Source organism: Calliphora vicina, chromosome 3 (genome assembly GCF_958450345.1).
Source record: "Calliphora vicina chromosome 3, idCalVici1.1, whole genome shotgun sequence".
NCBI classification, from domain to species: domain Eukaryota; kingdom Metazoa; phylum Arthropoda; class Insecta; order Diptera; family Calliphoridae; genus Calliphora; species Calliphora vicina.
Genome location: NC_088782.1, coordinates 724,341 through 747,235, shown reverse-complemented (window position 1 = coordinate 747,235; position 22,895 = coordinate 724,341). Strand labels below are relative to the sequence as shown.

General features: G+C 28.9%; 2 protein-coding genes across 2 annotated transcripts in view; one reads left to right on the top strand and one right to left on the bottom strand.

The window, feature by feature from the left end:
• The window catches only part of LOC135955193 (uncharacterized), a 66,114-nt gene that overhangs the window by 39,876 nt on the left and 3,343 nt on the right, over positions 1-22,895 (bottom strand). The gene's annotated exons all lie outside the window — the stretch shown is intronic.
• ebd2 (earthbound 2) lies at positions 8,607-22,725 on the top strand. Its single transcript, XM_065504736.1, has 2 exons — positions 8,607-8,766; positions 21,361-22,725. The coding sequence occupies exons 1-2, from the start codon at positions 8,683-8,685 to the stop codon at positions 22,474-22,476; spliced, it is 1,200 nt and encodes a 399-aa protein (XP_065360808.1). The 5' UTR covers positions 8,607-8,682; the 3' UTR covers positions 22,477-22,725.

Below are 22,895 nucleotides of genomic sequence, written 5' to 3'. Positions count from 1 at the left end.
CCACAACAAAGGTGAAGGGTATATAAGATTCGGCATAGCCGAATATAGAACTCTTACTTGTTTTTCACAATGATTTTTCCAATAAAAACTGAAATTCCTAAAATTATAAATGCACATGACTATAAAAGCAAAAAAGGTTTTAGATTTTTTATTTTTGCAGAAAATATCACAAATTTTTAATAGCGAAATTAACGACAACTCTGTCCATAATCATCGGTAACTATAATATTATTAAATTATTGTACAGAAAATGATATTAGATGGAGTTTATAACGAAAAAAAAAAAAACATAAACTTAATTTTGATTGCAATACATAGTAGATCTGATGTTAGTAAAAATAATAAGCAAAATAATAATTGTGTACATATTTAGTACTTGATGTTGATTTGATGTTGTTGGTTAGTAAATAACCAACAACATCAATAGTACTTCATACCTACTAAAAATAATAAAAATTTTATTATTGCTCGCATAAGAGTAAATTTTTCATAATTTTATCGAGCAAGAGCAAGGTGGATGTGAACGGATGATAAAAAAATATACAGAATAGCAAAACAACAAGAATAATAAACTGAATGTAGTATAATGAGACAAACAACAAAAATACAGTACTCAATAATAGCAACGACAACAGCAAAAAAAAGCGCACATAAGAACAAAGTCTATTATGCGTGGGTATTCTGAAAAGTCTCTTAAAATATTAGATTCAAATACTTATAGAAGAGATCAAGGATCTGAGTTTTCAGATTTTATATTTTGCTATATGTACTATGTATCTTCGAAATTAACAAACAAAAGGGCATGACAACCAAAAAATTCGAAATAGAGTTTTTAATGGATATACGCGTCTTCGTAAAATTTTTGCTTTCTATTTTTTAAAAAATAACATATAACAAATAACATGGCTTGAATTTATGTTTCCTTTTTACTGGAGAATGCTATTGAGATAAAGTGTAATACAACTATAATTTAACTGCTTGACACTGGACTCAAGGCTTGAATTACAGTAAAAATGCTCATTGGGAACATAGTATCCCGAACGAGACAAAAATAGAGCTCGTTTTCTGCTGCCTCTAGATAAATGTTAAAATCAGCGATTTAATGAGCTTCTTCTAATGTAGAATGTTCGTCACAGGAGAAGTAATGCAATTTTCGAATACCGGTAATATTTTGTAAATGGACAAAAACACAATTTTTTTAAGCACATCAATTACGTTTTGTATGAATAAAAATAAGTGCTTCAGCGTGAATAATCCGTTGAGGTGGGGACCCAAAAGTAATCGCTGTTTAAAAAATAATAATACTTTAATTTAACATTTTAAGTAAATTTAAAAATTATTAGCTTAACCCGCAGTAACACGAAGTCTGGTTAAATGTTAACTAATAGTTATACTGACAGTTTTCATACAAAAATAATTTTAACCGACAATATAACTATTAGTTAAGGCATAACCAGACTTCGTGTTAATGGGGGTTAGTGTGAAAAAAAATATTTTTTAACTTTTTTACTACAAAGTATTCCCGTTAGTTTTATGAACTAAAATCAAAATTTTTATTTCTATATACCTAATTAGCTTTGTAAATATTTGATTCATGATATACAGGAATTGTAGAAGAAATGAAAGGTTTCTAACAGTATTTTTTAATTTAGCTTAATATACATACATATATGTATATCCAAATTGATGCAATAAGTTTTAAAAAAAATTCATATACATACTATCTGATATGAAAATTCGAATTTTTTAAGGGCCTCTCGATTTTCGTATAAAGTTTGCTAAAAGCTTACTATTCTTGCATTCAGATTTGAAAACTTCCACGAAGGAAGTGTTTTGTTATAAAAGTATGTATCTCGTTTTCCGCTTACAAACATTTATTGAAATAATTATTTTCATAATGATGAATTCGTAATCATTGTTATTGCCACATTTGGAGTCTAGAAAATCCACGAGATTGGTACGACGCACAGTGCTTTGTCCCCATATAACGAATGGACAAAAGTAGAAGGGGCTTTCGTAGAGATATGAAATTTGGTACACTAATACCCTTTTGCATTGCTAAATAAAATACAAATTTTCAGCAAAATCGGATGAAGGACTTGCCTACCTGCCATATATCCTGAATATTAAAAATTACGTTTTAGCTAAAATATTGATTAAAATGTCTCACACATTTTCAGTTATCTCTAGAATTAAGGTGTTTCATTGTATGACAAATTTAACCTTAAAGACAAAGACTCCTTTTACTTCCATATAAGCATAATTTATATAAAATTCGTTCGACGATTTTATACAAATCGAAATACCATTTTTTGAATATTCTTGAGATAATTCACTTAATTTATCCAATTTTCTATTGGAAAATAAATGGTAATAATTATAAAAGTTATTTATTGGAAATATAATTTTTTTTTTAAATAATGTACAAGGGTATATGTATTAGTCTCAAATTTGCTAATTCTAAAAACGGTAAATTAAAAATGCATATTCAGTGATTTTTATTTCTTAATTTATAATTAAGGATTGTTTTTAATTTTATTAATGACATTTATAATAGCACTGTTTACTGAATTTAGTTATACGCATATTAAAAAAGTTTACTTTTTCAAATAGTTTTGTTTTTTCAAAATGTACATACAGTAGCCCAATAAAGTCTACATACAGGAATTCAAATTAAATTTCTTTCGTTGAAAACTGCATTTGTAAGTTAAAAGTAATGAAATATATTTGTTTAAAAAATAAATTCATATAAAAAAAAATTAAAACAACATCACTTAATTCGGGTTTTGCAACATTTCCTATCACGTCCAAAATTTCACCGTTATTAGAATTATTGATTCTGAGCCAAATAACGAAATTTTTTTTTTGGTTTTTGGGCTTTAATGTTCAAAATATTATGAAACATAATAGCCCCGCCCACCCAAAAGTAGGCATGACCGAGAATAAATGTTTCGTTATTTTACTCAGAATCAATAACTCTAATAACGATGAACTTTTGGGCATTATTTGAATTGTTTTTTTTTTTGCTAAAATCGACATAAGACATGTATATCTCATAAAAAACTAAAAAACTGCTTTAAAGTAACACAATAATTTTTACTGTATGTAGACTTTCTTGGGCTACTGTACATTACCAATTTTTTCTCTTACAAATTTATATATTTTTATTATTCTTTTACTTGAAGATACTGAAACCAGCAATCAGTCAAGTCTAAATGTTTTAAAACAACCATATTGATAAAAAAAAATATTTTGTATATTTTCAATACACTAATTTTACTAAAATGTTGTCAAACAACATCATCACTTATTATTTAAAAATCAATATTAATATCGAGAACAATTATAACAAAATTCCAAAATTATAGAATATTTTTTTTAAGTGACAAAACCCATAAATATTACAAACAATACTTAGCAACTCCAATGAACCAATTATTGAAAATAAAAAAACAGGACAAATTTTTAAAGAAAATTTATTCAAAATTTGAAATACATAATTTGTACAATTGATATTACAATTTAAATGATTTAATTTAATTTTCAATTTGGGATATAATTAACATTTTATACTAAAATTAACCATAATAAGCATTTTTAAAAATAATTTATTTCAAAGATGCGGCAAAAATTCCGTTAATTTTATTTTTATTTTTAATAAATAAATGTATTAACTATAAAAAGCAATAACAAAAAAATACTACATTTTACACACTTTGTTTATATTTTCCACCAAAGTGAGATATTTTTTAATTTTTTATATGCATTTTTTAAAGCTATGTAAAAACATTCTAGGAGTGAAATTCCACAACAAATTGTTTTTTGGTAATTGAACGTATACATAGTTATTTAAAATATTAAACCAAAAAACATTTTTTTAAAAACCTAAATTTTTATAATATTTTTTGCAAATCTATCTTCAAAAGCACTTTCGTTTCCCTGAAAAATTTTCTGATTTTAGAGCCTTCTCTCAATAATAAATATGGTCATATCAAAATAATTTTTGGATACGTATATTAGTTGTCTTCTTAGCTTTCAAATTATATATATCTTATTAAAATTTGGAAGAAACATTTATTTTCGACTTTTGTCTATAGAACAGAGTACTGTGCTACGCAATTAATTACCACAACTTTTTAACAAATTATGTATGTATATAAGAAATGATCCAAAATCTGGGCACAATTGAACCCATTTTTGCACGTTATTTACATCAATTTGTCACAAAATATAAATGTTGAAATCCCATCACTTATATAAAATATAAACAATAAATACTAAAGACAAAATTTCATTAAAAGTAGCTGGAATTAATTAGTTTAACTGGAATTTAAGTTGAAAGCAAGTGTAAGTCAAGCCTTGAATTCTAGTCAAGCAATTGAATTATAGTTGTACATATTACACTTTATATTTTAGTGTCACCACTAATAAAATTTCATTTATATTAAAAAAAAATGTAAACAAATATTTGTATAATGTATAATAATAATTTTATTTGTTTGAAATGTGTTTGTGAAATTATTTTCTTATTTAATTTGATAGTATAAAAAAGAAAATCAGTCTCAATTCATTTTGTTTTCATTAAAACAATATGATTTTTAATATTTTTGCAATTTGTTAGATGTTACAAGTGTGAACAAATCTTTCAAGTTTTCAACATCTTTCATACGTTTCGCCAAAATGTACGTAAGTGTAAAAACCCTATTATATTAATAGCATTCTCCAGGAAAATGGAAACATAAATTCAAGCCATAAGATTTTTGTTTGAAATTTTTTTAATTTCTTCAAATATTTCAAAAATAAAGTTTAAAACATAATTACATTTTCATTCAAGTCATTCCAGTCAAACAAAATGTTCAAGTGCTTATTGTGGATAAGAGCTAAAACAAATACCTACATGTATATTTTCAATTTTCAGTTCAATTTTCTCATGATAATAACTCAGATTAGCTAAAAATACATTACCTATAATATAGGTCCTATATTATAAAATTTTTGTAATACAGTAGTTTTCCGATTTGACGAACCTATATGTTGTCAGGCCTGTTCGTAAAATCGAAAAGTTCGTTATATGCAGTACTAACTTAACCCTGCATGCCTACTGTTAGTCGTTTCGACTAACATCATTGATTTTTACCGTCCAAACTTTTTTTCTCTTTCTGTATCGTTATCATTTTTTACGTTGAGAGATCTGATTTAGTTGTGAGACTGCTGTCGATCAATACTAACTTGTTGTGTAACTCATTTAAGTGGTATGAATATGTTTGTAAAAGCAGCGTAGTCGTAACGACTATTTGTTTTCTTTACAAAATGACTGCAACTGGAATATCTGATGATGAATTTTAAAGAATATTGGCTATATCCGATGATGATGAAGAAGATTTTAGTACCTCCGAGAGCGAATACGCGCCACGTTTATCTGAAGAAAGTTCTTCGGAAGATATAGTGGACAGTGACAATTATGAAAGCAGTGGTCACGATTTAGAAGACAGCGATGAATAACCAAGTGACATTATTGCTCAGGAGACGAGTTTTGAAAAAATTAAGAAAAGAAAAATTTTGCGTTTTATGTTCCTATCAGAAACACAGCATGACAAAGACTGCATGTTCAAAATGCGAAAAAATATATGTGGCGAACACAAAGTTGAGCTTTGCGTCTTTTGTGCAAAACATTGAAGTACAACTTTGTTTCAGCTTTAATTTTTCGATTTATTTCATTTATTTTTATTTTTTTTTAAAACTCCAAGTGATATTGCCAAGTGACAAAAACCATAGCAAATATAAATGTTTTTAATTTTTATATATAAAGTGGTATAGTATTTCACGTTTTCAGTACTTTTTGAGAAGTAGGCGTATCGCCGGTTCCACAGAATCGATTTTTCGCGCATGTTAGTCGAATCAACTAACATTGGTCATAACGCATAAAAAATATGGTTGGTCATGCAGGGTTAAATGTGGGTTTTTGGTATGAGAATAATTTAAAAGTACATAAAATATTTTTTTAAATGTATTTTATAAAAATTAATTATTTTTTTTATAAAAGTAATACAAAAAAGAAAACAATTCATACCACAAATTAATTGTTGTTTTATAAAAATAATAAAAAATAAAGAACATAAAGAAAAACATACAAAAAAATTCTTTGAAACAAATCTACATATGTACATATTTAAAAAATTGATTTAGCAATGTTTGTTTTTTTGGTGTAGAAATTTTAATTTTTATTGATTGTTCTCTTAAAATCATTGATTTTGAAAAATCAATATTATTTTGCTGCGTCCATTTAAAGCAGCTTTCAAAGTATTTGACTGCATCCTCGTGTCTTATTTTGGGATCCATGTTTTCGACAACATGCTCCTCATCATCATGCTCAATTTCTTCTTCATCATTTTCTTCAGGTGAAATATTATTTTCACCAAAAACATCAAAAGAACACAAAAAACACCTCTTAAAACAACGGTATATTTTTTTACTACACATTAGGTTTTTTGCTATATTTTTTAAATGTCATTTTATTCAAATATTATTTGTATTTGTTCGTTAAATTGAGTACAAAAAATAATTTTTGTTCGCTATTTAAGGTACTCAATAGGAAAAATTTGACTGTTCGTTAAATGCGATATTCGTAGAAATGAATGGTCGTTAAACCGGAAAACTACTGTAATTTGGTTATTAAATTTTTATTTTCGGTCACGGTGGACCTTTGAGAAATTGCCCATACCTATATAACCGGGAAAAGTAGTTTGAAGTGGAAAAATGGAAAAGATAAGATTAATATCATATTTAGGATATTTTGGTACTAATTTTATTGATAACTGTTCAATAATTGCAAAATCTCTGTCAATATCTTGTAACTTTAAACATTTTTTACTTTTTGTCGAACTTTTTACTTGGCGAAAAACAGCGAGTTAATAACAGCTTCAGCCACTTTTATATTTAGAGTCGACTTCAACGTCAGAAGTATACTTTAACTTGTCTATGATAGACCTAAAGTCCACTCTTGAGTAAAGTCGAGTTTAATTCTCTTAAAGTATTCTTTATTTTTCACTATGATAATGAGCCATATTCTTCCATAGTTTTGAAAGGACTTTAAAATATACCCTCGTAGTCTAGTCATGAAATGGGCTTCGGATGATGATTGTATAATTATTGTAGTTGTTGTTGATGTTGCTCCAGTCTATGTCGGTTGTTTGAATATATTAGTGTACTAGCTATTAATGCATACCATTATGGCAACTATAGAAACGGCTGTAGAAAACCACTACATGTTCTATTCTAACTATTAGCCATAGCACAAAATAGCTAGCGAACTAATAGTTGTTGTTGTTTGTAGTAGTAGTAGTAGTAGTAGTAGTAGTAGTAGTTAGTACAGTGGTAGATGCCGTCTACATGGATGGTTGGATAGATAGACTCTTGACTAGCCACACTAAGTACATATATATATGAATAGACTGAATGAATACCACCAGCAAGTAAAAAAAATTAAATAAAAACAAACAGAGAAATATAATAAAAATACAAATAATACACACCTATACAGACACAGAACTATTTACGTTTGGATAGAATACAATTGATACCTTGTGCTGTGTTCTTTTCGTGTACATGTGAGAATAATTAAATTCATTTGTCGATGGGTTTGTTTGATATTAAGTACATTTTGTATCAACAACAACAACAGCAGACACTCTCCTAAAGTATATAAGTAGATATGTATGAATATATGTACATTATCCATACATACACACACTCACTCAGTCACACGCAAATTGTATACTCTGGCAACAACAGCAAGAACAACTAGGCAATATGAAATGAAAATAAAAACAAACAACAAAAAACAACAACGACGACGAATGCTACTACAGCAACAACACACTCATACAAATACTCGTATTATACCGTTTTTATTCCATATGGCAAACGTGTACTAGCGAAGCATTAGTATTAAAGTGTTACTCAGCACATAAACACCACACACGAGAAATACAAAAAACAGAAGGAAAAAAGAAAGACTAAAAAACAAGCAAAAAGAAAAACAGTGAGAACGTTTTACTAAACAAAAACTATTGTGTTCGTTCACTCACTACCTTTATTGCAAAGTCGAATTTAGTTTAAAACAAAAACTTCACAGCTCATTTACTACTACTGAACTAAAAGAATTAATGTTTTTAAAATCTCAAATAATTTGCGTTTAAATAAAGCTGGATAAGAACCAAACAAAAACAAAATTAGATGTGCAAGAAATGCGAAAACAAACAACGTAATAACACAAATAATATTTCAAACCAAGTGTTTTGTTGTTATGGCATCAACAACACATCCATCCATCTCCTTACTAATAACAAACACATAACCTCAAATTTGAATTTTTTTTTATTGCACTAATACACTCTCGCTCCACCAATACATTGGCACATCAATTATTACGTGTACTAAATGTACGTGTGTGTGTAAAGTTTTGACATTTTCAAATCGAAATACATAATGCAATAAAAAGGCATATTTTTTACTTTACAAAGTTGGCATATTAAATGCTGCAAGTGTGTGTTTATCATTTCTGAAAAGGAGGAGGAATAATTTCATCACATCTCTAATTTTGAACAATTTATATACATACATAATTACACATAGTAGGTACCAACAGATTTTATTGGAAGAGAAAGAGTTGTTTTCCCTATAATGAAAATGGCTACATTATCAAGACGTTCATCAGGTGCAAATTCGAATGGATCAACAGATGCAGGATTATCGCCCGCAAAAAAGGTAAGAACTAAAATTTTTAACTAAATCACAACTACTTACATATTATGTAAATACTTCACATTCTTTACCAACATCTTTATTAGAGTGTCCAAAAAACCGGCAAATTTGGAAAACCGGTTTCCGAAATAACCGAATAAGTGTGTTTTTGAAAAATCCGGTTTTGATTATTTCCTTTAAAAAAACCGGTTAAACAGTTTCGGTTTTTGTCTTCAAAAAAACCGGTTTACCGGTTTATGTTAAACTTTTATTTATTTAATATGAAAAAGGTCTCCTTAAATTTATTTTTATTTGTGGACGCTATTAGGAAATGTGTTAAGAATAATGTACTAAATCTTCGAAAATTTTGCATTTTTGAATTCTTAAGGCTCTATCTTTTTGCAATTATTATATATCCTTTACGAAATATTGTGAAATGCTATAATTTTCTATAAAATAAATCAATATTTTTAAAAATGGTTCAGAAAATATATTTCATTAAAACCGGTTTGTCAAAAAACTGAATCCGGTGGAGTTTACATAGATGAAAAAACCGGTTGACCGGTTTTCGGTTTTGGATACTCTAATCTTTATGGTAGTTACACGCAGAGAAAAAATATAGTTGTGTATGTTTACAGCAACCATTTCAACATTGTTACAAGTTTTTTTTAGCAATATTATAGACTATTTAAATTTTTTTAAAAAAAAATATAATTTCTGGATTCAGAAAAAAATTAAAAATCATACTTATCATTCTTCAACATACAAGTAAGGAAAGAGTTTTAGTTAAATAATTCAAAATAGTAATAATAATAAAATGCATATAATTTTCAAAAAATTGTATTACTGTTGAAAGATTAGAGGATTAAGTATGTATTCATAAAAACACAACAAAAATAAATTTAACAGTTTCTACGTATTGTTACGTTTTAACCTTTTCAAAACGTTAGTTTATTTCCTTTAAATAAACCGGATACTTTTGATTGCAAATAAAAGAGGTTTAGTAGTTTAAAAATTGTAACAACTCTTTATTTAAAATGTAAAACAACCACAGAATTAAATAGCCACTCAATGTTTTTTATACACGTTTATAAATTCCCAGAAATACAGACACAATTTATAATGTACACGAATTTACTTGAAAAACACAACTCACTTTAAGGCACTTAGTTGGTGTTTATTCGAAAAGCGTCTCTGATAAACTCAATCACGACTGCAACCTCTGTCACTATTTATAACACTGCCATCTTCACTCTAGATTGCTCTTTAACTGTCAAAGTTCGAATATTCTAGATCATACGCCATCTGTGGTGTACTTTCTACAATGTTCTTTAACTGAATATTCGAATTCAAACAGCGTTGCCAACTTACGATCAATGGTCAACTGAAAGCTTTTATTTAATAATGCCCACAGATATGTTACAGTTTGCAATTACAGTACTGTTATTTGAAAGCATTATGCTACTTTTAAATCAGCCCTTAAAATCGTTATATTTGAATTCAAGTACAATTTCGTAACAGTATTATAACAATTTGAATGTGATGGTGCTATTATTTTGAACACAGATGTAGCTCAATAAGCATTTTTGCTGGAATTCAAGTTGAAAGCTATTTTAATTCAAGCCTTGAATTATAGCCAAGCAATTGAATTACAGTCGGATTACACATTATTTCAATAGCATTCTAAAGTAAAAAGGAAACATAACTTCAAGCCCATATGTTTTTAGTTTGAAAAATATAAAATTTTTTCAAACATTTTTCAAGTTTAAAACATATGTATGTATTTATATTTGCATTCAAGCCAAATTCCAACAAAATGTTCAAGTGCTTGAATTTTGTTTAAGAAAAACGTCAACTAAGTACTATCCCTTAGCTTATTCGGAAAGGTCAGTCGAAGCACAACAACTTATACAACATTGAAACGCTGATGTAAGTGTGTGTGTTTGTTTAGGATATATGGATGTATGTGTGTGTATTATAGTTAATGTTTAATCATTAACCCTTAGAATGAAGAAACATACAAATCAATAACAAGTGTATAAAGCAGCCATAATGACACAGTCGTTGTTGATTCAAATAATAAATAAAATACAGCCATACAAAAGCATGATTGTTAAGACGCACAAATACATACATATACAAAATAAAAGAAAACATAGCCGAATGTTGAAAATAATATTGAAAACTAAACAAATGATATTGTAATAAACACAACTTCAAACTAATCTATGGATAACTAACTACATACAAGAAAACAAAGACTATTTTATACAATAAGTTCACATTCGTTCCATTTTCGCCTTTACTATTTTCTAAGAGCGAGCAATAAACTACAAGTTTAGTTCAAACTAAAGGGATGTATAGATATAATAAAGTCATCGTCGTCACACAATTGGCATCTATGGAGTAATACATAACTACATACCTACACATATGTATACTACTAAAATGTAAACATGTACAAAACATTCGAGTGCCATCTCAAAAGCACTTCTTAAATTTCCATTTTCGGGAAAACAAATTAAATCTAGAAGGCATTTCAAGAGAAAATATTTTTTTCTTTTTACCTAGTAAAATAAAAAATTGTTTTGTTTTAAATTTTTTTTTGGAAAAAACTTACACAATTTATTTTTTATTTTCTCAAACTAGTTACCACATACATTATTTTGTACTGAGTGGTGGTTACCCAGCACATTTTTTTATTTAGTAGAGTAGATACTTATTTGGTAATGAAATTTTGCATTTAGCACAGCTATCTAGGGTGTTTGACTGAAAAACGAGACGTTAGTGGTTCGAAACCAGTCAAAGCCATTAATTTTAATTTATATGTTTATGTTAAAACCATCGTTAATTTACGATAAAATAACTCGTACATGGAGCAGTGAGTTAGCAGCTAGACTATCAAACACAAGCAAATAATTTGTCTGTTCGATTCCCACTCAAGGCGGCATTTTTTCTGTTTTTTTTTTAGCTTCATATTCTTGTTGTGAATGTAACTATGTACTTATAACTGAGCTGAATGTAAGTACATTTATAAGTAGGACCCATGAAAAAAGTAGCCTTTTTTAAAAAAGGGTATTTTTTACGCTTTTTTCATATTTTGTGGCGTTTTTGGTGCTTTTTGTTACAACCATGTGATTTTGAAACAAATCAAACTTTTAAAACATTAATATTTCATTAAAAATGTTTTGTGGCCCGATGATGCTGATGATTATGAAACAGATGTATTTGAAAATGAAGTTGTTTTTTTTATAAAAAGTTATCCTTATTAAATTTTTATTTTAAATTTTTGTTTACTCCCATGCATGGTACAATCAGTTACCATGTACAATTATTAGAGAGAGTTTCCATTGTTCACCGCTAAAACGTCAAACTATGTAGTTATGTGCTGTTTTCCTAAAGCGAACTAGTGCTTTGAGTGGACGTTTTACATGTATTTTGTTTTTGTTACAATAACAAAACACATGTTAAATTTCCACTCAAAGTACTCGTTCGCTATAGAAAAACAGCACATTAATCACTTAAATTTTTTTAATTTGTTGTCGCGATATTTTATAAATTTTTAACGTTTTAATTGAATAGTATACACTTATTTAAAAAATATACTCTTTCTTCAATTATTAATGAATTTATGGTTGAAATTTAAGTTTTTGTAATAAAAATTTAAATTCAATTATTTTTTTATACATTTTCTTTTGTTTGACTTTATAGGAAATGTATAACTGAGAACATACTATCTAATAATTGTACTTTGTTAGTTCTACCATAACACAACAATATAAGGTACACTCAGTAGAAAATAAATTCTCAATTACACAATTCTTGTAACGTCAAACAAAAGAAAATATAAAAAAATATGAAAAAAATCAAAATCAAAGTTTGACGTTATAGGGCTAAATATTGAAAACTCTCCCTAGTGATTCTACCTTCTACAGTTATTGTATCATGAGTTCTACCATGATTTTCTCCTAAATTTTAACCTGTTTTTTAAATTTTTTTATCCTTGTTTTGAATGCCAAATTTACCATTTTACCCTTTTTTAAGATGTTATTAGCATAGAGAAAGAATACGTTTTCAAAATTTTTGTAAAAATTTTATTTTTTCTCTTGGCGCTTTTTACCCTTTTTTCGTAATTATTTTACCCTTTTTACCCGTTTTTACTATAAACTTGGCGCTTTTCTTCATTTCTTAAATGGCAACACTGCTCAGTTCAAAAAACACGGATTTTGAGTTATAACGTTGTTGCAGCAAATGAGCGATATGTATTCTAATTATGGTAGAAGGACTTTTCAGCCACCCTTCGTATATATATAGATATAAATATTCATATACACGACATATCATTAATACACGGATACCATAATATGCAAACATTCTAATGCCATGTTACTAACAATAACAAGTAGAGAGGAAAAACACGGAAGCACACATACGACTACAAAAAAAAAACTATTGTAAAAGATTACAAATGAATTAAAGTTAACACACACTTGTGCATGTTGCAAATATAATTATACATATGTATGTATGTATGTATGTATGTATGTATGTATGTATGTATGTATGTATGTATGTATGTATGTATGTATGTATGTATGTATGTATGTATGTATGTATGTATGTATGTATGTATGTATGTATGTATGTATGTATGTATGTATGTATGTATGTATGTATGTATGTATGTATGTATGTTTGTATGTAGTGGGAATAGAGGGGGAAAATACACACATACAGTGAGTGACAATACAAGAAAAAAATGTTTAAACTATTTTCCTATTCAAATTAACTTTTATTTAAATTAAAACATATTAAATTTGCTAACCTTCGCTAAATAGCGTTATTAATTGAAAAAAGGACAATTATCTGTGATCTCTTATATTTTCAAACCAAAATTTCATTTTAAATGAAAAGTATTAAGAAAAAGTACCTATAAGTCCCTTCTTAGTGGGAGAATATTTGTAAGACGGTCAAGGGTAAAATACTGGACCACAAATGCATAAATAAGACAGTCAAATTTGGCAGTGGCCAATTCATATCATAAAGATACTATTACTGGAATCGGACACAGATTCATTATACACGATGTTTAAAGCGCGTGGTACAATACGACGGCATCAAAATTATACAACGATTGCTTTATCGGTTTTCTATTTTCAGAATTCGATTAATAATGTTCTCATATTTTTATACCCTTCACCTTCGAAGGTAGAAGTAAGAAGGGTATATATAAGTTTGTCATTCCGTTTGTAATTTCTACATTTTTCATTTCCGACCCTATAAAGTATATATATTCTGGATCCTTATAGATAGCGGAATCGATTAAGCCATGTCCGTCTGTCTGTTAAAATCTATTTTCTGAAGATCCCAGATATCTTCGGGATCCAAATCTTCAATAATTCTGTCAGACATGCTTTCGAGAATTTTGCTATTTAAAATCAGCAAAATCGGTCCACACATGGCTGAGATATGAGGAAAAAACCAGGGGGGTTACTCTGTATTGCGATGCGAAAGGTAAATGCGATAAGAATACAATTTAGTACTATGTTACTACGTTTATACTTAGCCTATTCGCAAATAAAAATTATTTGCAATTAACTAACTCACTGTTTATAAGTCGGAAAATTTATGTTTTTATGTGATGCCGGATGGTAAACTTCAATGCTTAAAATCTTATTTGCAAATAGTGTCGTTAATCAGGAATTGTTTTCGTGAGTTAGCTATTCACAAATAAAAAATTAATTCACTGTTTATGCGGCAAATTTTTCTAAATGCAATATTTTTATTTGCGAATAAGCCGTGCGTATAAACGTAGTATGTATCATCTACGCAAACGCTTTCGCAAAATAAGTTGAAAAATAAGCAACACTGGTACCACAAAATAAACAATAGCGAAAGGAAATGTCAAAACTTGTAAATAAAAACATTTTAAACACATTTGTTTGCGATGCGAAAACGGAGTAAAGGGTACCAATGGTTCAGTTTTTCTTTCGCATCGCAATAGAGAGTAACCCCCCAGGACAACCTCGATTTTTGACCTATTTTTAACGTATATCTGTAGCCCGTTTCTGTATTTCTCGAATCGAAAAACTTTCCGCATGAAACGATTGAATTGCAACAAAAACAGTAAAAATGAAATAAAATGTGTTTTTTCTCGCACAAGTGTTTCTGGATCTTGAGTTTGCGAGAATTATATGTCATTTGAATAATTTTACAGCAATTATTGGAAGGATGTGAGAAAAAGTGTTTCTGTAACAATATTTTGCGAAAAGTTTCTCACAAGAACTGTCAAAACAAGTCACATTTGAAATTGGTGTGAGAAAAACTAAATTTTAAAAAATACAGATATTTTAACTTCGTATGTATAAATATGGAACCCAAATCAGCCGAAAATGTAAGTATGTAAGTACACAAAAATGTGTTTCAAAATTATTTTTTTAAATTCAGCAGTTACAAGCGCCACACTATACTTTTTGTTTTATATTTAAATGATGACAATCAATAAAACACAATTGTTATATTTTGGCATTTTAATTTTTTTTAGCCTTTCACTGTTTTCGTTTTATTATAATTTCTTTCTTTCGTTGACGTTTGTCTTGCATTTGACACTTAATTACTGGAAATATTCCAGTAAGAACAGAATCTGTGTTGTCTGTTTTCGCATTCAAATACAGAAACACTTTTTTCTCGCACATCGAGAAACGATGGAATTTTTTGTTTCACACTTCATGTGAGAAGTTTTCCGATGCGAGAAATACAGAAACGAGCTACTGGATTACGAAGTCATTAATATAGACAATATGGATATCTAATGATCAGGAAATATGCAGTAAAAACTTTAAAATATGCTCTTAAAATTTAAAAAAATATGCTCTTAAAAAAACAAACTTTTACATAATTTTTAACCAAAAAATATACTTTTATTTAAAAAATAAACAAAAATAACATGAACTAAAACATGTCTAACAAAAAATATAATAAAACATACATCAAGTAAATGAGTAAAAATATCAATAATTTATATTCGTGAGTGATTTTCGGAAGTGGGCCTTATATGGGAGCTATGAAGTTTGCATGGACAGCCAGCCAACCAGACGGACGGACTGACATCGTTTAATCGTCTCAGAAATTGATTCTAAGTCGCTCGGTATACTTTAAGGTGGGTGTTAGACTAATATTTTTGGGCGTTACAAACATCTGCACAAATGCATAATACCCTCCCCACTATGGTGGTGTAGGGTATAACAATAGGAACTTAAGCTATTTTATATAAATATAAAGGTATTTTATATAAATATAAAGTCACTTCTTCTACTAAGGTTACTATTGCAATAAATTACAATTGGATCTGAAAACATTTTTATACATAGAAAATGTTCTTTCGACATCAACTGATGTTACAGGAGGAAATTTAAAAGACAATATTTCTTTAACACTTACAACGGTTAAGTTTGAATTAGAACTAAAATTTGATATTTAGATGGCGCTATTATGAAAATTGTGCTTATTTTATATTAAAAAAAGCCATCTATTTTTGAATTTTAAACAAAGGAAGTAAAATCCTGTAACAGAACAGCGAAAAATAAGTAAGACAAAATTTGTTTTTAATAAAGTCAAAATATGCTATTAAACAGTAAAATATGCTCTAAAAACGCAAAAATATGACATAAATATGCTCTTAAAACGAATATATGCAAAAATATGCATTTAAGGGTAAAATATGCAAAAATATGCAATAACAAATCGATGCCAAAATTCTTAAATATTTCTGAAACGTGTAAATATCTTATCCATGTGCTCATTAGACTCACCAGAAAAAACATGCATTTGCATATTTTGGATTCCCTGCTAATGATAGATATTTCAAAGACCTTTGCAACGATGTATATAAGACCATAGTAAGTTGGACCTACAATGGGTCAAAATCGGAAAAAAAATTTTAAGCCGTATTTTTTTTTCACCAAAAAAAAGAAAAATTTTTTTTATGTAGTTTGACGTTCTATTTTTGAGAGAGACTTCAAACTACATATAAAAAAAAATTGTTCCGAACAAAAAATGTTTCAGAAACTCCTGGGTGAATTCAGCTTTACTTGTTTTGGTTAATATATGTATGTGAAAGTATATAAAATTTTGGATTTTGATTTATTACTTAGTTAATGTATGTATTTGAAAAACTTTCAATTGTTTTGTCATCCACTGTATATTGAATGAATTTACTAAGTATAACATAAGTCCATGAGTAGTCGTTATAACAAAAATTTATTCAAGTTACTAGTCGACTTTACTACGTAAGATCAATAGTATTTTATACATACTAATATCAATACGAAATAAGAACAAATACATACGATAGATGTTTGATACACTAACTATTAGTGTACTAAACATACAATATTACCCAGTTGGCCCCGTCTTCAATATATCGTCAATGATAGGTGCACGACAATGTATATTCATCGACGATATATGAGGGACAGCCAGAACAAATCGTCAACGAATTTTTCCAACAAATATCGCTCAGTTTGTCGTTCACACAATAACAATGAAAAATTCGGCTATAAGTTAACAGAAGACCACATCTTTACGTCAACATTCAAGGCATTAAGACATGTCTTAGATAAGTCGTCTAGGACGACTATGTGGCCAACTGGGTATATGTATTTTTAGTACAGAGATGCAATACCAACAACGAACACACACATACCGACATAAATACACGATGTATTTGTTGTAAGGTAACGCTTGGAAGAACACGAAACCCAATAATGCTCTTAAAGCACATAATAGTTATGTACGATTGTACACAGTCAATAATAACACAATAACAATTGTACATTACACAATAAACTTTAGTATTTAGTAAATACAATTTAAATTTAAGTACATATGTATTTGACTCTACATAGCATATAAGCAGGTGGTATGCGGATTCGTTTGCCAGTATTCGAAAATATACATTTTTGTTCCTGGAAATCCCATGCTTTTTAAGTTCGCAGTAAAAAAAATCATACTGAAAGAGAAGTGCTGTATCCATAACCAACATGATACTTGTTGCAAGTACTACCGTATATTAAAAAACTCAACTTTAAACATTATTTTCTATTTTTTTTTTTTTTGCTTAGAAAAAAAGTTATTTTTTGAGTTTTTTTTTTAGCTTAGGAAATAAAAGTTATTTGCATAGAGAAACACAGAGCGGAAACTAGAAAAAAAAAACTCAAACAAAAACTCTACTAATACATTCTCACCACTTAGGTTTCTGACAACTGAGTTAGGTCTATGACATGAGAGTTTCCGCTCTATGTCTATTCTCTATGTAATTTAGTTTCACAAATAAGATTCTGGAGATACGTTTGATGTTAAATCAATATAGGTTTTAGTATCACGATTTTTCTCAAGTTTCATAAAAGCCGACCCACAAAATATTTAGTATTTCGTTATCTTTTTATTCGGAATTCCAAATATTTGCAAAATTTACCTTTGAAATTCATAACAGTTAAGAAATTGGACTTATTCGCCAAAATATGACAAACAAATAAGTTCTTGCGACTGTACATTAATATTTTTATTTTTCGGACATATAATTTTGGAGAACTCCAGTGTTTCTACAAATTAGTTTTGTCTATTATTCAAGTGTACTTGAAAACACACATAGACATGGTACGTATACGACTTTGCAGCAAAAGCGTGTTTTACCGTTTTCTCAGTTTACCTGGCGTCAGATTGCAACAGTTTAACTTAGATTCATGGCTCCAGAGAACGCAGTCCTGACTCTTGCAAGCGCTTTCTTATTGTAAGTGCGAATATTTCTGCATTTAATCCGTGCGAAGACAATAATGGATTAATGGCACTACAAATAATACTATCTTCTGTCGGGGTGGTCTTACGTGCCCTAGGCGTCCTGTCTATGGTTTCAAACTCCTTTGAATTATTATACAAGTGAATTGCACCAAATACAGTTTTTTTTGAGTAAACAAACGTTTATACGATAGCCTTCAGTTTTTCAACAACAAACTCTCTATTGCTTTCCAAATTACACTTACGTTGTCACTAAAAATACGATAAGTTCAGAAATTAAAGCGAACACTGCACGTTTCTAATTAAGTGGCCAGTTAAAAGCAACTACTTGGGAAATAATCTTAATTTTTTTTAATAACTAAACTGAACTCCACGTTTTTTTGCATCGACAATAATGTTAATTGTCTAGCCGTTAAGTAACTGTACTTATAATTGATAGTGTGGGTCTTGAAAGAAATTGCACTCCGTTTTATTTTCTTAAAACATCGTTTCTAATTATAAGGTCACCACTGTATGTATGTATGTCTATAGTTGATTCATCATCATTTAAAATTTCAATCGTATTTTGTTTCTTTGGCTAAATACAAGAAGCTAAGTAAGCAATAATTATGTGACTGAGTTGGGCTTTATTGGAATAACATATCATTGCGCTGCATGTGCTTGTTTTACTACAAAATCTATATATTTAGTATTGTAATGGTAGTGACATGTGTATATGCACGTTATTGGTATTACTATGGTTTTATGCCGTCACCTACATATGTATGTATTAGGGTATTCAATCGATTAACCGTTAATCGGTTAACCGATTAATTTTGGACGGTTAACTGTTCGAATAATTTGAAATGGCCGATTTTCAAATAACAAATAAACCGATTAATTTGTGTCGATTAACCGATTAACCGATTAACCGAAATTCCTTCTTTTTTGCACTTTAAACATTTTTTTTTGTATTTATTTTTCCGTTTCAATTCAAATACAAATTAAAATTAGATATTTTTTGAACATCCAATAAACATGATTAGTGAGTATATATAACAACTGACATATTTAATTTACATGTATTTGAAACTTTGTATTTACATGTATAGACTAAACTTTTTTGAATTGAGTCTTTTATCATAACTAATCGAATCTATTAAATTAATCAAAATCTAAAACAATCCAAAAAGGAATATTCATGCTTTTGATTTCTCCAACATATACAATCAGCGAGAGAGTTTTTTCTAAGAAAAGTTTTATTAAATCTGAAGAAAAAAATCGTTTAAATTATATTCTTTTTATAAAAGATTATTTCAGAAGATCTCACTAAAACCCCAAAAAACACACATATCGCTCATTTGCTGCAACAACGTAATAATTAAAAAAAAGTCGTTTCCAAAAAATGTCTTTGAATATTTTATGACATTTTACTATTTCTTATATAAATTTTCAACAAATCATGCGATTTCAGAAATATATATAGTAGATGTTAATATCTTTCTAATCTGTATTTAACCCAAATTTTTACTTATGAAATATACGAGAAAACATGAATTTTAATTTTGAAGTTTACAACAAAAAAAAAACACTCTCACACAAAAAATAATTGACTTTTTTGAAAACTATATGAAAGATTATAGATCAGCGCATTTTTTGTATTACTCAGTTCATAAAACACGGATTTTGAGTTATGACGTTGTTGCAGCAAATAGGCGATATGTTTACAAAAATGATCTCAAATACCTTATTTGCTGTTTTTTATGTTTTTGTACACAAATTCGTTGTTGTATTTTCAATTTAAAATGAAAATATTAATTATTCGGTTAATCGAATAATTTTAAATTAACCGATTATTAACCGAATAAATCTAAACCTCGATTAATTATTTGCTCGATTAACCGATTAAACCAGAGACCCGATTAATTGAATACCCTAGTATGTATGTATCTAGTCTGGGCCACTCACCACTCTCTTTTATAACACAAAATTAACCCTAAATGACGTATTTCATACTTGTGTCACACTGGCCATATATGTATGTATATTGGAAGTAACACATACCTGCACAAATGAAATGACATACATACATACAAATTAGAACAAGGAATTATGAATGAATATTTAATGGAATAAGTTATTTTAACCAATTTCCAACCCTTTAACCCTTTCACAACCAGAAGATTATTTTTTGAACAATTCTTGAAAAAAGTAACAATAATACTGTCAATTTTCATAGACGATAAAAAAATAAATGCTGTAACCGAACTTGTTTTAATCTAAACACATTAATAAGTTTACGAATGGGTTCCATCTACCTATCTCTACGTGAGAACGGCTGGAGCGATTTGGTTTGTAAAAAAAATAATAAAAAATTACGGCTAAAACCGGTTTTTTTGAGTCCAGTCAACTGTAATAAAAAGCCCCTAAAGAATGCAGCACAAATTTAGATAGTTTATTTGCAAATAAATAAGAACAGGCAGGGTTGGAGAAACTTGACGAACTAACATTAGTAAATGCTACCGGGCGAAGCCGGGGCGGTCAACTAGTTTTAAATAAAAATAAAATGGAACCCATTCTTTTTTTCATTATTTAGTTATTCAATATTTTTGTGTTGAGACACCGGTGTCCCCGTGGTCGTCAAAGGGTTAATATGAGTCTGAAGACAACAAGTTTGCTTCAACAAAATGTTATTTTTGATTTTTTGCTATAACTTTTGATCTAATATGAAATTACATTGAACAAAGGAATTGTGTATTTAAGTAGTTAGTTGAAGAGCTTATTTTTGGAAAATATTTGTATATTCTTTCTCTTACTAATTGTTGTATTCTCTTCCTATTTCAGCCAAAAAGACGCAACGAACGTAATATTCTTACATTTTATGAGAAAATTGCCGTCATACGTTATTACGATGAGACCAATATATCACGCAACAGTTTGGCCAAAATGTTTCACTGTTGCGCCACCCAAATTCGCCGCATATTGGAGCGCAAACAGGAACTTTTACAGCAGCTGGCCACTCTAAGTGAAGCAGACGCTTCGATTATAATCGAAGAGATGACACGCAAGAGACGTAAATTTGAAATGAGCGCCATTAGTTTCATTTTGCATCAATGGGTGGAGAGATGTCGTCAAATGCGTTTGCGTAAAAGTATCACAAATGAAACACTTAAAGAGACGGCCGTTAAAATGGCTGCTATTCTAAATCTGCCCGCTTTTCGTCCTTCCTATCGTTGGCTGAATCGTTTTCGCGGTAAATACAAGTATAACGATGAAGATTTGGGATCTGGCACGGGACCAAATACCGTCGAAGGCGAATTGTCTGTTGAGGATATTATCATTGAATTTAAGGATTCTCTGCCAAGTTTCATGCAAAAGGAAATATCTGCCATTACTTCTTCGGCCAAGGAGGATGATGCTGCAGTGGCAGTTGTTAGTGAAATGAAACGAACTGAAGTTCCAGTCATCATAAACGATGATAATAGTAACGATGACTTTGAAATATCGGATGAAGATGATGATGACGATATGAACGACAGTAAAGAGAACAATAAGAATCCGGTTAACAACGACAACGACGATGTTGAAGTGGTTGAAATTAAAACCAAGGAAGCAATTCTACCAATACCCGCAAATTTCTCCCCTACAACTGAGGATTTGAAAAAAACTGATCTCACGGTCGCTCAAGATTATCGTATGAATGCGGGTTCCGCTGCTCTGCTGCACAGCATCTTTCCACATTTAGCTGTTATACACCAATTTGCCTTACTTAATTCGGACGTCAAAGCTTTGGAATTAATCTCCCAACTGGGTGTTCATATGAAAACTCAAGCCGACGAAGGTGCCTACAAACAATTGTCGCTGGCGACATCCGTTACCAATGATATAAACGCGGCAGATTTAGACACAAATGGTGATAATATCTATCCGGACATTGATGATATCGTTTTGATTGAATAACTTGAAAGCAATCCTTTAAATTTAAGTTTTTTTTATCAATTACATGCAAACGTACTTAAGCGTTCTTATAAATATGTATTTATTTCAATAGTTTTAAGCTGTATTTATGAAGTCAGTTATTAATTTACATACTTTTAAGAGTCACCTAAATTTTTCAGTATATTATTGAAATGAATTTATTTACTTTAATCTAAGAATAAATATATGAAAAAGGATAATAAATTAAATTTATTTCTACACCATACAAAATGAATCCATTATTTATCTAAATCTACTTATTGTTGAAGACTAGAAATCATTTTATAAATGTTCTTGCTCAAATTTGTTTGATGGTTAATGGCCGTTTAATATTAATACAATAAAATAATCCTACTCTAAGAAAATATTCTGCAAATTCCAAACAAAAATTTTAAATTTTT

Bases quoted from the DNA above. Each gene is read 5' to 3' on its own strand.
- ebd2 (XM_065504736.1), top strand. From the start codon at position 8,683: ATGAAAATGGCTACATTATCAAGACGTTCATCAGGTGCAAATTCGAAT. The intron at 8,767-21,360 runs GTAAGAACTAAA...TTCCTATTTCAG, and splicing joins GATTATCGCCCGCAAAAAAG to CCAAAAAGACGCAACGAACG.